This window comes from Myotis myotis, unplaced genomic scaffold, assembly GCF_014108235.1.
Source record: "Myotis myotis isolate mMyoMyo1 unplaced genomic scaffold, mMyoMyo1.p scaffold_m19_p_5, whole genome shotgun sequence".
NCBI classification, from domain to species: Eukaryota; Metazoa; Chordata; class Mammalia; order Chiroptera; family Vespertilionidae; genus Myotis; species Myotis myotis.
In genome coordinates, this window is record NW_023416357.1 from 27,804,545 (window position 1) to 27,817,125 (window position 12,581).

Here is a 12,581-nt window from a genome sequence, read left to right on the forward strand (position 1 = left end):
GTATACATTGATTTCAAATTTGAAGTTCCCCTTTGGGGACAAGATTGGAAATTTTTTTTCACCACTGTTGCCCACTTTAAGAAATCGGTTTAGAAACGGACTAAAATCGAACTCATTTTTGTCCTGAGAAAGGGGTGTCCCACATATATGTGTAAGAGTTGTTAAGAATCAAACTGTCAACAAGAAACTGCCCTAATGACAATATCGCAAATTAAACAACCAAGACTGAGAAACACCCACCACCTGGATGGGAGCTCTCTGAGGGGCCTCTCCTCCCCACGCCTGGGGCACTTGGGCCCTGCAAGAATTCTGGGACTCAGGAACCCACAGCCACAAAGAGCAGCAGGAGCAGTGGCTTCATTTCATTTAGTTTATTAGACAAAAATATATGATTTAGACAAGTTCGCTGACGCGCTATTTACAATCTGAAATCACTCTATATACAGAAAGAAAGGAAAAAAAAAAAAAGACACAAGCACGTGGGGGCATTTACCCAGCCGATAATCAACCAGAGCCTGGTGACAGCCACCAGAGCCCAGTCGCAGGCGGAGGCCAGCTGTCTGAACTCCAGCGAGCTCGGCGGGGACGAGCCCCTTTCTGCAGAAAGCGATGGACGGGAGTCATTTGACGTCGTTGCCATGTTTGTTCTTTACACCAGTCTGAAATATTTGTCTTAATTCCTCCCTCATCCCCTCCCTCCCAAACTCCTCCCCCCTCCCCCCGCAAAACTAAAAGAAGACCCTGAATCAGGCGGACGGGAGGGCTGCTAGGATCCGAGGCGTTCCCTCCTGTGGGGCCAGCGAGCTGCGGGGAAAACACAGCAAGACAAAAAGGCAAAGGCACTGTCAGAGGATGGACGCTGGGACCCGGCATCGCTGGGTCAGCCAGCCAAGCGCCCGGGGGGCGGGAACGGGTCGCCTGGCCCCCGCGGCTCCCGGCTCGGGAGAAACCCGGGTGGACTCAGCTGGCCGGGCCATTTAGGCAGGTGGACAAGGTCCCTTCAACACTGACTGCGCGACCCCACCTCCAACCAACCCTGCTCCCTCCCTGAACCAGTGGTAAAGCAAAGGGCACTCACTTGTCGCGCACCGGCTGGAAGGGCGACTTTAACTGCTGTGGCGGCGAGTCCGGCCTGGGGACAATGTCTCTCTCTGCGAGGGAGAGGGAGAGGCATAATTAAGACCGGGAGACAAGTGGGGGTGAGGGTGGGGGCAGAGGGGCGCAGGCCTCCTCCCCAACTCATTCCCTCCCGCCACTGGGGCAGTCTCCAAAAGAAACATCCCCTTCTCCTCCCGGCAGGACTGTGGTGACAGCGCACAGCTCTCTCGGGAGTGCCCGAGGGCCCTGGCCAGGCTCCCCGAATTCAAATGAGGGTTACTGCTCAGCCGGGCTCTGAGGCCACTGCGTCTCTCCCTCCCGGGCCAGTGCCTCCCGCCCCCACGATCAGCCCAGGCTCAAGATTCCTGGCCCAGGACTGGAAAATCGCTCCCAGGGCCATACCTGGGAGCGCCGGGCTGCTGCGGGAGGAGGCCTTGTCGCCATGGAGCATCCCCGAGGCTACAGCGACGGGCGGTGGCGGCGGCGCTGGCAGATGGGGGCCGTGGGGCGCAGCGTGGGGCGTGCCGACGCCCAGAAAGGAGCGCATGTTGAGCAGCGAGCCCTGCGCCAGGAAGGCCCCGTTGGTCCAGTTGGAGAATTTGCCGATGTGGCAGGTGTACAGTCCGTGGCTGGGCAGAAAGGCAGGGTGTTGCAACGGCGCGCCCGCAGGGGGCCCGTGCGCGCTGGGATGGCCGGAGGGCGGCGGCGAGGCCTTGGGCGCGCCGTCGGGACTGGTGGCTGTCTCGGCCAGCGACCAGATCTTGGGTTTGCTGTGAGGCGCACCCTGTAGGCCGCCCGCCGCTGCGCCCGGACTCAGCAAGCGAGTGCTGCCCGGCTCCGGGACCTCCTTGGCCAGGCCCAGGGGCGAGCCTTGGGTCTTGAGCGCGTCCGCGGCTGCCAGCGGCGATCCCTGGTCCCGAGCGAGGGCGGTGGGCACTGTGGGCGCTCGAGGGGCCTCGGCCTTGTCCTCATCGTCCTCATTGCTCTGGTCACCATCGTGCTCGTCGATCTTGTCGATGTCGATGCTTTCCAGATCGATCTCCTCATCATCCTCGGCCTTCTCGGGGTCGCCCTCCGTGTCGCTTCCGAAAAGGGCGCCGTCCTCCTGGTCCTTGCTGCGTGCGCCCCAGGTCACCTTGTTCTCTTTCTTGAGGCGCCGGCGCGCGTTGGCGAACCAGGTGGAGACCTGCGTGAGGGTCATCTTGGTGATGATGGCCAGCATGATCTTCTCGCCCTTGGTGGGGTAGGGGTTCTTGCGGTGCTCGTTGAGCCAGGCCTTGAGCGTGCTGGTGCTCTCGCGCGTGGCGTTCTTGGGCCGCCCGGGATCCCCGTACTGGAACTGGCCATAGGGATAATAGGCCGGAGCCGTGTGGGCAGCAAAGGTGGCAGGGTGCACCCCGGGGTTGTCCTTGAGTTCATACTGTGAGCCCTGTGGCCACGCGGCCAAGTGAGGGGGAGAGAGAGAGTAGGGGTGGAGAAAGAGAGAAAGAGAAAGATGAATTCCCAGAACTCAAGGTAAAGTTAGGGGCAGTTGCTCTTGTGCCCTGTCTGCTCTGGAGCAAAAGGCCCCAGTTCACCCCCGAGATGGAAAGGGGTGGGGGTGGGGGGTTAGACCAGGGTTGCCTCCAGGAACTTCGTTTCCAAAGATAGTGGAGAGCTATTCTGTAACCCAAGGAAAGTTCTAGAAGCCTTGCCTCTCTGGAAGGCCACAGTCGGAGCCCCCGGCCCTTTTCAATTTCTCCAGACCCTTCTCTGCCCCCACCCCCCACCCCCACCACAACTCCAGAAGCCGGATTTCCAAGTTTACCTCACTCTGGCTGGAGGGGAAAACCTTTTAACAAGTCCTATAAAACAGATTCTCCAAACCTGAAGAAGCAACAGCCAATGCCCCCACCCTCCATCCCTGAGGGGGTCAAACAAAATAAACCGCTTGGATTTTCTCGGGGCTCAAATCACCCAGCAATTTAAAATGAAAGCACGGCTCCTTTTTGCTTCCATGTTAATCTGCATATAATGGCTCGCCCATAATTAAAGGTCTACAGTGGTGATTAGTAATTTAAAATTTTAATCCTGGCCATCATGAACAACAATAACAAAAACACCATTTTTTTCAAACACAAAAGAAGGGCTTATCGGTAAAATATTAACGCAATGGCCGCAGTGCCAGCTGAGAGGCGCGGAACCGGTTTCCTGGGCCTCTTTCTCCTACTTTGTCTCTGAAGTTTGACTTTGATCTGCAGCAAGCAACACAAACTGTGTGAAGGCATTTAGAGGCCCTGATTTATTTGCAATCAATATTCTTTTTATCATCAGTAGTAAAACACAGCTAGTCAAATTATCCCATCAGGTTTTTTGGTAAATAACATTTTATCTTTCTAACAACCTCATTAGGCCTCATTATTACCATAAATTGCCTGGATAGATAGTCCACTCACAATTTTATCTTTCAACTTCCAAAGCCCCAGTCCGGACAGTTTGGAAGCCTAGGCCTAACATCCGAGTTTGGGTCTATGCTTCCTTTTCAAGAACCCACAAGAGACCACAAGGAAACACACCTCTTGAGGGGGAATTTCTCTACAGTACCCCCTTAGCCAAAAACCAAGCCTCTGCCTTCCCCGTGGCACTACAAGACAAGCAGGTTCTCAACCTAGAGCTCGCTTCCTCCCCCACCAACACAAGGGGGTCCTAAATGACACACATCGGCATTCAAAATTTCTGTAAAAAAATTATGATCCTCCACATACAATCATCCAGTTGCTATTCGCAGGAGAGGGTTCCAGACTGAGAAAGTTGTAAAGAGCAGAAGATTTCTTTGAGCAATTAGTTTGGTGGTTTATGCCACAGAGAAAAGGTTTCCTTGGCCAGATTTCGTTTTTGCCTCATCTTTACAAAATGTACTTTGCACGTTTCTAAGGCTTTTGCGTGTGATTGTGAAGAAGACGTTGCGGCCTCTTCTCTGCTGGGAATTCTTTTTGAAAGGATACCTTGTAAATCTCTCATCGCTTGCTCAGTGTCCCGGCTGCCAGAACAAAATGGGAGCAGATCTTTTTCGATAGCCAGCGACCTGAAAGGCAGCTGGGGCCGCCTTCAGAGAAATAGGCTTTCTTTCCAAAACTACAAGAAAAAGTTAGAGGAAAACCCACCACAACTTTGCTCGCTGGCTGGTGGGTATTTATTTCCGCTCTTCTTCAGGGAGTGGGGAGACCTCGTGGTGGGGGTGTAAAGAACTGCCTTATCCCGCCGGCAGCAGCTCAGGAGGGGGCTGCTTCCCTGTCCCCCGCGCCCCGCATGCAGATCACCAGCAGCCCAAGTTTCAGCCCAGCCCGACCTTGCATCGGACCAACGAAAACGGACCCAGTGGATCAATAGACTGGCCCGTGCTCTCTGCAAAGCGTCCGCCCCCACATCTGACACCCACTGGGGCCGAAGACTTAGAGAACACCATTTATTTTAAGCCCAGGGACACTGTTTTCTTTAATCCTCCATTATGTAACCGAGGGAAAAAGTGTTTTTCTTTAGGTGCAAATGAAATGAAAACTTTGGCAACTTACAAAAGTCAAAGCAAACACCATTTTAGACGCCAAAAACATTTCAACTTAATTTTTTCCTCAATCTCAATTTTGCACACACACCGTTAAGAGATCCCATGGGCCCCACGGCCCGCCCGTCCGATCGCCATTGTTACGTTGGTTTTGACAGCATCTACCAGACTTTAAACTCGGTTACAACTGTGTGAGCTCTGCCAAAGAAGGAGAAACCACGTCTGGCCGCCCAGCCCAAAGCCGGGCCGGAGGGGACTCCTGGGAAAGCGGGCTGAGCTGCCAGAGCCTCGCCGCCCGCCTGGCCGCCTCCACCCCGGCCGGGGCAACTGGCGAGCTGGGCCCTGACCTCCAGCGTGGGCCGCGCGCCCGGGGCCTGCTCCTGCGGCCTCCTGACTACCGCCGAGACCCCCTTCGTGGCCGGGCCTCCCGTTTGTCCTCCCGAGATGGCGGGGCATTGCCCGCCGGCCCCTTCGCGCGTCCAGGACCCCGATGCCTCGAACCCACGGGCAGGGCCGCTCGCGCTTCCCGCCCCGGCCAGCTCCGCCCGCCCGCCGCTCTCTCTCCCTCCCTCCCTCCCTCCCTCCCGAGCGCCGCGCCGCCAAGACTCCCTGCCCCGGGCGCCGGGGCCAGAGGGGAGAGGCCGCCCGGGTGAGAAAGGCGCGCAGCCGCCGGGCGCACTCACCATCTGCGAGAAGAGGCTGAGATCCGCGGCGTAGGGCAGAAAGGCGCTGTAGTTGGGCGCTCCCGCATAAGGTCCGGCCGCCGCGTACATGCCCAGCACCGAGGTGACCGCCGCTGCACCGGCGCCCGCGCCCAGGTCCGCCGCACCGGGCCGGCCCGACGAGGCGGCGGCGGCTGCCGCCGCGGCGGCGGCCAGCACGCCCGGGCGCTCTCCGCCATAGGCGCCAGGCCCTGCGGCGCTCAGGTATTGCGGGTAGCCCAGCTGCGGGAAGGACATGTCCGCGGAGTCGTCGGCGGCGGCAGCGGGCAAGTATTAAAGGGGCGGGGGAGGGAGGCAGGGGGCTGGGGTGAGGCGCGGCGGGGGGGAACGGGCGGCGGGCCGGGCGCGCTCTGACCGGCCCGGAGGCGGGGGCCGGTGGCTGCTCCTCGGCCCGATGCTCGGTGGCGCCCGGCTCCCGGCTGCGCCCGGTTCCGCGATCCCGCGCCGACTGCGGCGGCCGCCCTCCGCTCGGCGGCGGGGCTTTCAGACACAATTTGAAGTTGATGCTTTGATTGGCATCCCCTTGAGCGCTAGCCCCGCCCCCGGCTCCCCTCCCGTCCCCTCCCAGCCTCCCGCCCGCCGGAGCCGGCCTCTCCCGCCCCTCCCGGCGAGCACGTGGTGCCCCGCGCCGGCCGGGCCACCTCCGCCTGCCTCGGGCACGCAAGCGGCGGGGCAGCGGGTGCGGGCCTGGTGGCCGCGGGCTCTTTCCCGACCGGCCCCCGCGGCTGTCTGACAACCTGTCGACACCGGTTTACAGTTGTCGGACACTGGGGTTTGCTGTTTCGCAGCCGAGGTGTGTCTGCTGTTTCATAAAAACATCTCGGCTCCTGCTTTTCCGCGGAAGGGGCTGGCCCCGGGCGCGGTGACAGCCAGCCGACGGGGAGCGGCCTCTCTTCGGAAGTTGGAGCTGCCTTTGCTTTCCTGGAAGTCTTTGGCAGAAGTGCACCCAGGTGAACCTCATGTGCCACTAACCCGGCGTGGCGTGCCATCCGATGCGCTCTGGCGTCCCAGGGGCCCCCACTAGGTATTAAGTCATATGGACATGACCGACCGTGCTGTACTTGGAGAAGCGGGAAGCGGCCAAACTCTGCAACCTTTCTCTATTGTGGAAACTTTGCGAAAGAGAACCCTAGCTGAGAAGCCACTTGCTGGGGGAAGCAGATGCCGTCTGTGGTAGCGGTTTCTTGGGGGCGAGAGACCTTTTCTTAACAGAGACTGCATCACAGCAGCGCAAGGGAAGCATTCCAGGTGCCCAACGTGGTGATGAGAAAAGCACAAGTGGCCTGGGCGCCCCTCCTTTGTCCCTTGGGTGTGCAGGAAGTAAACTTAAGAAGAGCACGCCCGCCTGAGGCAGCTAGGCGACCAGGCCAGGGACAGGACGTCCCTCTCCACCCTCTGCCCTGAGGAAAGAGAGAGCCTATGAGGCAGGACCCAGCACTGCTGGTTGGCTCCCCGTGGCCCCCCTAGGGGCCTGGCCGCTCTAGGGCTCAGATGCTGAGTGCAAGGTCCTCCTGAGCTCCCTCTGCTCAGACAGGTTGGGCAGGCAGCTACTGAGCTTTACTTGCTGGCTTGGTTCCCGTGGCCCAGATGGGGAGCGTGTCCAGGGTACCAGTCTGGGCTACTGGGCCACTTTGCACCGCATCTTTCACGCAGCAGTCAGAGCTCCCAGCTTCCGGTGGAACCTGCAGGAATTTCATTCACTGGACTCTGGTTGTTGTACTCCGTTTGTGCCGTTTGGAGCTGTGGGATTGAGGCTGACGTCTGGGCTTGGTTGCCAGCATGCTCTGTTGCAGGTGACCTGGGCCACCCATACCCTGGACACCAACTGCTGGGATCATGGCAGCATTGGGATGGCTCCCGTTTCTCCATTTTGGGGTCTGAGGACAGACACAGAGCCACTGCCCATAATAGTAATGTCATCACCAGCTCTGTAATGAGGCTGTAATTTCTCTGCTCAGAGTCAGGCTTTATTCTTCTTCATGCTGCTGCCGCCCCCATCTTCACCCCAGGAGCCCCAGCTCTCTCCAGAAATACCCTGCAACTGCCTGGGCTCCTTTCCTGCTGTGACAGATTCTGGAGGCAGGGATAGGCGCTTGGCACTTCTGCTCTGGGAAGTCCCTAACCACAGCTCTCTCCTATTCCCCAGCCCACCTCCAGGCATCCCAACCCCTTCTCCCCAGCATCCAAAACAAACCAAAGGGCCAGCTCCACCTCTGTTCCCTTTAGCAAACTCCAGAGTCACATTTCAGGGCAACAGGTAAACACGGGTGAGATAAGCCCTCTTGTGTGACCAGGATAATGAGGTGGAATGTAAACCAGTGTCAGGATCCAGCCACAGAATTGATCATCTCCTTCCCACCTTACCCCCAAAAGTCCACCTTGACATCCGGCACCCGGTAGCTATCAGAACGTGGAGGAGGAGGGGCCATCAGAGGAAGCTTTGTCCAGACCCTCACCAGCCCAGCAATGCCTCCCCACCATGCTCTGCATGTATTACCTCCATTCAGGTCATGAAATGATTGTAGGTTCCTGGAGACACCTGGGAGGTGAGTGGGGAAAACCCCTCTGGAAACCAGCTTGAGGATTAGCCAGTTACAGAGGAAATTAGAATTAGAAAGGACTGGACTTGCCCCAAGGGAGCCATGGAAAGGTGTCAGAGCAGCAAATGTGGCCATCCGCCCAAGGCTATGGGCTGGGATCCTAGCAGACCCTGGTGACTTAGATCACCTCTTCCCTTCTTTCTCTTTGGCCCTTTTTCAGAAAACTTCCACAGAGAGGACTAGGAAGTTGTAAGAAAACTGCCTCCAAAGCATCCTATTGGAGAGGGGGAGGGGCAGAGAAGGACTGAGAACTTGGTGGCTCAGCTTTGCCAAGGACGTGTCCTCCGGAAAGTAAGCCCTCTACTCAGTTTTAATCATCACGTGACTAAGTAGGGCTGAGGAAGGCCAGGGTGCCGAGCCAGGAGAGAGGCTCACGCCAGGGACCTTGGCCTGACTTCACTGTACTCCTCATCCAGGTCCAGTTCACCAGCTCCACCCTTTCGGGTCCAGCCATCCCTCTGCTGGCCTCAGTGCTGCGGGGCAAGTAGGAGGGAGGAGTTGGGTCCTGCTCACCCTCAGGCACTGGAGGGGGATGAGTACTGGGGCTCCAGCGTCCCACTGTCTGAAAACCCATGGCCTCCAGAGTGTGGCTCTGGGTGAGGGAACTGGAAGAGGCCAGCTTCTCAGACCCTCAGCCACTGTTGCCGCTTGGCATGGGATCCCTCCAGCCAGCCCAACCACGGGTCTGGAGCAGTTCCCTCCTATCCTCACCCTCCATCACTGAGACAGAGGCAGGGCCGCCCAGCGGTGCAGAGGAGACCTAGGGGTCGCTGCACGATCTGATCGGAGCTCTGCCCGGCCAGCGTCCCGGCGGGTCTGGGAGCTTGGTGCTCCTCAAGGACCTCCATTCCTGGGCCTTTGGCAGGTGGCCCCTGTTGCCTGCGCGGCCCCGCCGAGCCCAGCTCGACAGTAGCCGTTGACCCAGACTTACTAGCTGGAAAGCCTGTATTCTTGGTGCGCTCCTGCTAGGATGTGGGCCTCGGAGGCACCCATGGGTGCGCAGGGTTGCGTGTAATGTGCGGACCTCAGCTAGGAGGGAAGCTGGGAGGGGCTGTGGTGGGCAGGGGAGGAAGCCTTGAGGCCTTGGCGAGTGGGGGTGGGGCTCAGGGAGGGTTGGTGAACAAAGCGCATTTGAATCAAGTTGACTGTTAAATTGGTTTCAAAACCTGGTGGAAAGTTGATTTGCTCCTTTAGGGGCTGGGACGGGGGTAGTTATCTAAACAGGAGGGTGTTGCTATCAGAACTCTGAAAAAGAGCATCCGTTTCTGTCCCCAGCTTCTCAGTGCAGTCTCCGCTTCCTTCCCACCACAACCCCGTGGTGTATTTACATAAGAATGAATTTAAATAAACCAAACAGCATCCTCATTTACAATTTTATTTATTATAAAATAATTATTCACTGTTTTGAAGCTCCAACGACCTAGGTCTGAAGAAGAGGAGACAGCTCAAGGGGGGCTGCCTATTCCCTGTAGCCACCGCGGGGACCTGCCTTTAACACCGAGAACAGCAACGCAGACCCTCCTGGGTGCAGCGGGCAGCGCTGTGGCCTCCGATGCCTGCCGTTCAAATGGCCGTTCTTTGCTGTGCGGATGGCGGGCTGGGCGCCTTGACTGGCCCTCCGCCCCAACGTGAGCGATTTATGACTCTTGTTAAATACTCATTAGGACTTTGCACCTTTCTCCTGCATGACCCAGGAAGCCACGGGCTCAGCAACAGCGAGGCGAGTGCCAAACAGTCAGCAATGACCTGCAAGGAGCACGCAGCTGTAACCCAGGAGCCCAGAGGGTCGGCTGGATGCAATGATCCGGTGGCCCTCTCAGCCCAACCCCTGGGTGCCCAGACAGTGTTCTCCTGCCACGCCAAGCTGGGGGCGGGGGTTGGGGGTGAGGGGAGGCGTGTCCATGACGCCTCTGGAGCATCCTGACCTAGAGTAGCGCCTTGAACTTGCAACACTGCGGAGACCCTCGCTTCCAGACGGGCATGCCTCAGAGGGAAGAGTCAAGTGGGGCCGGCGGGAGGAGATGCTGAGAGACTCCAGGAAAACACGAAAAGGAAAAAGGCCCAGAGCGAAGGACACGGATGGTCAGACTCTCGGAGCAGTGCTTCAATAGAGTGGGGTTTGGCTCCCCGGAAGGCGGAAGGCAGGCGAGCCGGCGCGCGAAGTGTGCCTGGGAGCCTGGAGATTTCCCAACCCACGGGAGTTTCCCACCGTTGCAAGGCAGAGAAAGGGACGCAGTGGCCCGGCCTGCAGTGCCCCGGTGAGTGTCGGAGGAAGTGAATTACATGCGTGTGCGCACGTAAATATTTTATAAACCTCCCCATAATTAACCAGATCATTTCCATTGTGCCTCCAATATGATCAACTGCAACAATGTGAGGGTTTTCGGGGTTTATAATTTGATGTCACCAGACGGTTGCTGCAGGGCAGAGGTACCATCGCTGCACCAGCTGCACTCGTGTTTATTTGTTTTTCTCCGGTGTTCCTGTAGGGCTCCATTATGCAGTGTTTAATTAGTTTGCGTTTGTATTTCACCCTTCCCAAATCAATGCCATCCCCGAGCAAGGCGTTGTAAATGCTGGCAGTACAGGTGTACCGCCTCCTCCGCAGCACTAGGAAACGCGTGTCTGACAAATGAAAGCGGGGCTCTCTGTCAGCTCTCTGTAGCTGGGACTCCAAGATCAAAGCCAGCGGGGACTTCTCTGCCCCCTGAGCACAGTCCTGGCTGTGGCTCCGGATGCCATTGGAGGGAGCCTGGCCACCTGCATGGGAGACAACTGACTTCATTTTGTTCAAGTCCTGGGGTCTTTGGGCCAGCGTTGGCCTCCAGCGCTTTGAGCTTGGGGCCTCCTGGGCATGGGCTGAATATGTGCAGGGCTCCCACCTGGATGCCGGGTTGTGGACAAGCATGCAGATAACCTAGCACCGGGACGAGGGCCCTTGTGAGTGGCTTCCTGCCTGATTCCAAAAGTCCTTTCAATGGAACCCAGAGCATACAGCTCAAACTTCTGGAATCTCCAGACAGGAGGACCCCTTCCCCCACCACCTCTCAGGGAGGTATTGGCATCTATATCTTTTTGAAATGATCTCTGGGGGCGGGGGTGGGGTGGGGTGGGGGGGTAAGGGGTGTAAATCTATCCTTCCAGCCACCAGGGAATTCTTTTACTTTCTTTTTTTCTTTTTGTCAGGAATAAGAGATTGTTCATCTTTAACTAGACTGCATAGAAATTATGATTCAACAGCAGTGTATATTTAATTAAAGTAATCTCACTTGAATTTAATTACCTAATGAATTATTTGTTTAAAAGGTAGAATGTCTTGTTTGCCAAGAACCATGCAGACCTCTGATAAGAACTTGTGTTTTAAGGACAGTACTTTTAAGTGTAGGCATGTATTAAGGTTTATATTTTAACTCTTTGAGTATGTAATTGCCACTGTACAACTAAAAAAAACCAACAAAAAAAAAAACCTATGTTTGTTATGTGCACGTTTCTTTTAGAAATTAATAACTTCTAACTTTGTCATGTAAGTCTAGTTTATTTTTAAACTTATTTCATTTTGCTTTCAGCAGCATATTTTTTTCTAGTGCAAGATGACAGCTGTCTATTTGAAGACTTATTTCATGATTAGTGTTTGCACTGAAGTGGGGCACCCTTCAGGAAAACTCTAACCCAGCTCATCTGGATCCCTGAGGCATCCACACTGGCAGCAGGAAGACATTCATTGTTATCAAACTTATGGAAATAGAGGCTACCATGGCCCAGACTTTGACCTTAACCTTTAATTTCTAAACTGTGGAAGAATTTTTACCTCCTCTTGTTTTCAGTAAGCAAGAACAAATAATCCCTAGCCATGCCCTCCTTTCTGAGAAGCTCCAAAATTGAATGTCTGGATAACCCCAACAATTGGTGCAGCTAATGCAAAGTTTATAACCGGACTCCTTAAGTGGGGAGTGTGACCTGCTGGAAATCTAACAGGATTTCTGTATTTTCTGTGGTCCTGTTGCTGCAGAAGCAGACTGCTTCATTTCCTCCTCTATCCCAGGTGCTGGACAGACTCTTCTACCCCTGCATGATGGAATTTCAGTGGAGAAATGCATGAAGGGGGGGCCGGGGGGAGGGGGCAGAGAGGGTTTTACCCTCTCACTGAGTTGAGAATAGGAGATAAGAACACCTCAAATCCACTTGGTTAAATTTTACTGTCATTTTCATTATTATTTCATTAATCAAATCATTTACTTTAATTGGGAGCTTGGTCACCATTGTCCCATAAATGTTAAATACTATTAATGTGGTATTCACCTAAGTAGGAATGGTATAAAATAAAAATGCAACACTGATAAGAATTATTTTTTGTGTTTTTCTTAGAAACTCTGATTTTTATCATAGCTGTGCATTTTGAAATTGGTGCTTTACAACCAGTAATGATTAAAATTATAACACAAACTTAATCATATTCAGTTACAGTTACAGTGGCATCCTTCTTCCAAAGAACCAGATCTACATGTATATATATTTTAAACATATAGGAATTTATTTCACATAGTCTTCCAAATAACAAGTGACAGTAAGAAGCAGAAAGGATGAGATAATAGCTTAGGAGCGATAACCCACTCCTCAGAT

The 12,581-nt window shown here is 55.3% G+C and overlaps 1 protein-coding gene and 1 long non-coding RNA gene across 6 annotated transcripts; one reads left to right on the forward strand and one right to left on the reverse strand.

Moving 5' to 3' along the window:
- Window positions 1-356: 356 nt before the first annotated feature.
- Window positions 357-5,713, reverse strand: IRX1 (iroquois homeobox 1). Of its 2 annotated transcripts, XM_036309554.1 has the most exons (5): window positions 5,323-5,437; window positions 3,843-4,117; window positions 1,501-2,527; window positions 1,079-1,151; window positions 357-804 (listed from the first exon to the last, which is right to left on the reverse strand). In XM_036309554.1, exons 2-5 carry the CDS (start codon window positions 3,846-3,848, stop codon window positions 747-749), a joined length of 1,164 nt encoding a protein of 387 aa, XP_036165447.1. In that variant the 5' UTR covers window positions 3,849-4,117; window positions 5,323-5,437; the 3' UTR covers window positions 357-746. The 2 variants fall into 2 exon arrangements, with proteins under 2 accessions (XP_036165447.1, XP_036165446.1); XM_036309553.1 differs by lacking the exon at window positions 3,843-4,117 and having other exon boundaries at window positions 5,323-5,713.
- A 162-nt stretch (window positions 5,714-5,875) lies between these two features.
- Window positions 5,876-12,304, forward strand: LOC118656331. Of its 4 annotated transcripts, XR_004967580.1 has the most exons (3): window positions 5,876-8,252; window positions 9,372-10,219; window positions 11,531-12,304. It is a non-coding gene; the product is annotated as an uncharacterized LOC118656331 (long non-coding RNA). The 4 variants fall into 4 exon arrangements; XR_004967581.1 differs by having other exon boundaries at window positions 5,876-11,016; XR_004967579.1 differs by having other exon boundaries at window positions 5,876-10,219; window positions 11,528-12,304.
- Window positions 12,305-12,581: the final 277 nt, after the last annotated feature.

Bases quoted from the DNA above. Each gene is read 5' to 3' on its own strand.
- IRX1 (XM_036309553.1), bottom strand. From the start codon at position 5,598: ATGTCCTTCCCGCAGCTGGGCTACCCGCAATACCTGAGCGCCGCAGGG. The intron at 2,528-5,322 runs GTGAGTGCGCCC...GCGTGGCCACAG, and splicing joins TCAGCCTCTTCTCGCAGATG to GGCTCACAGTATGAACTCAA. The intron at 1,152-1,500 runs GTATGGCCCTGG...TCTCCCTCGCAG, and splicing joins CAGCAGCCCGGCGCTCCCAG to AGAGAGACATTGTCCCCAGG.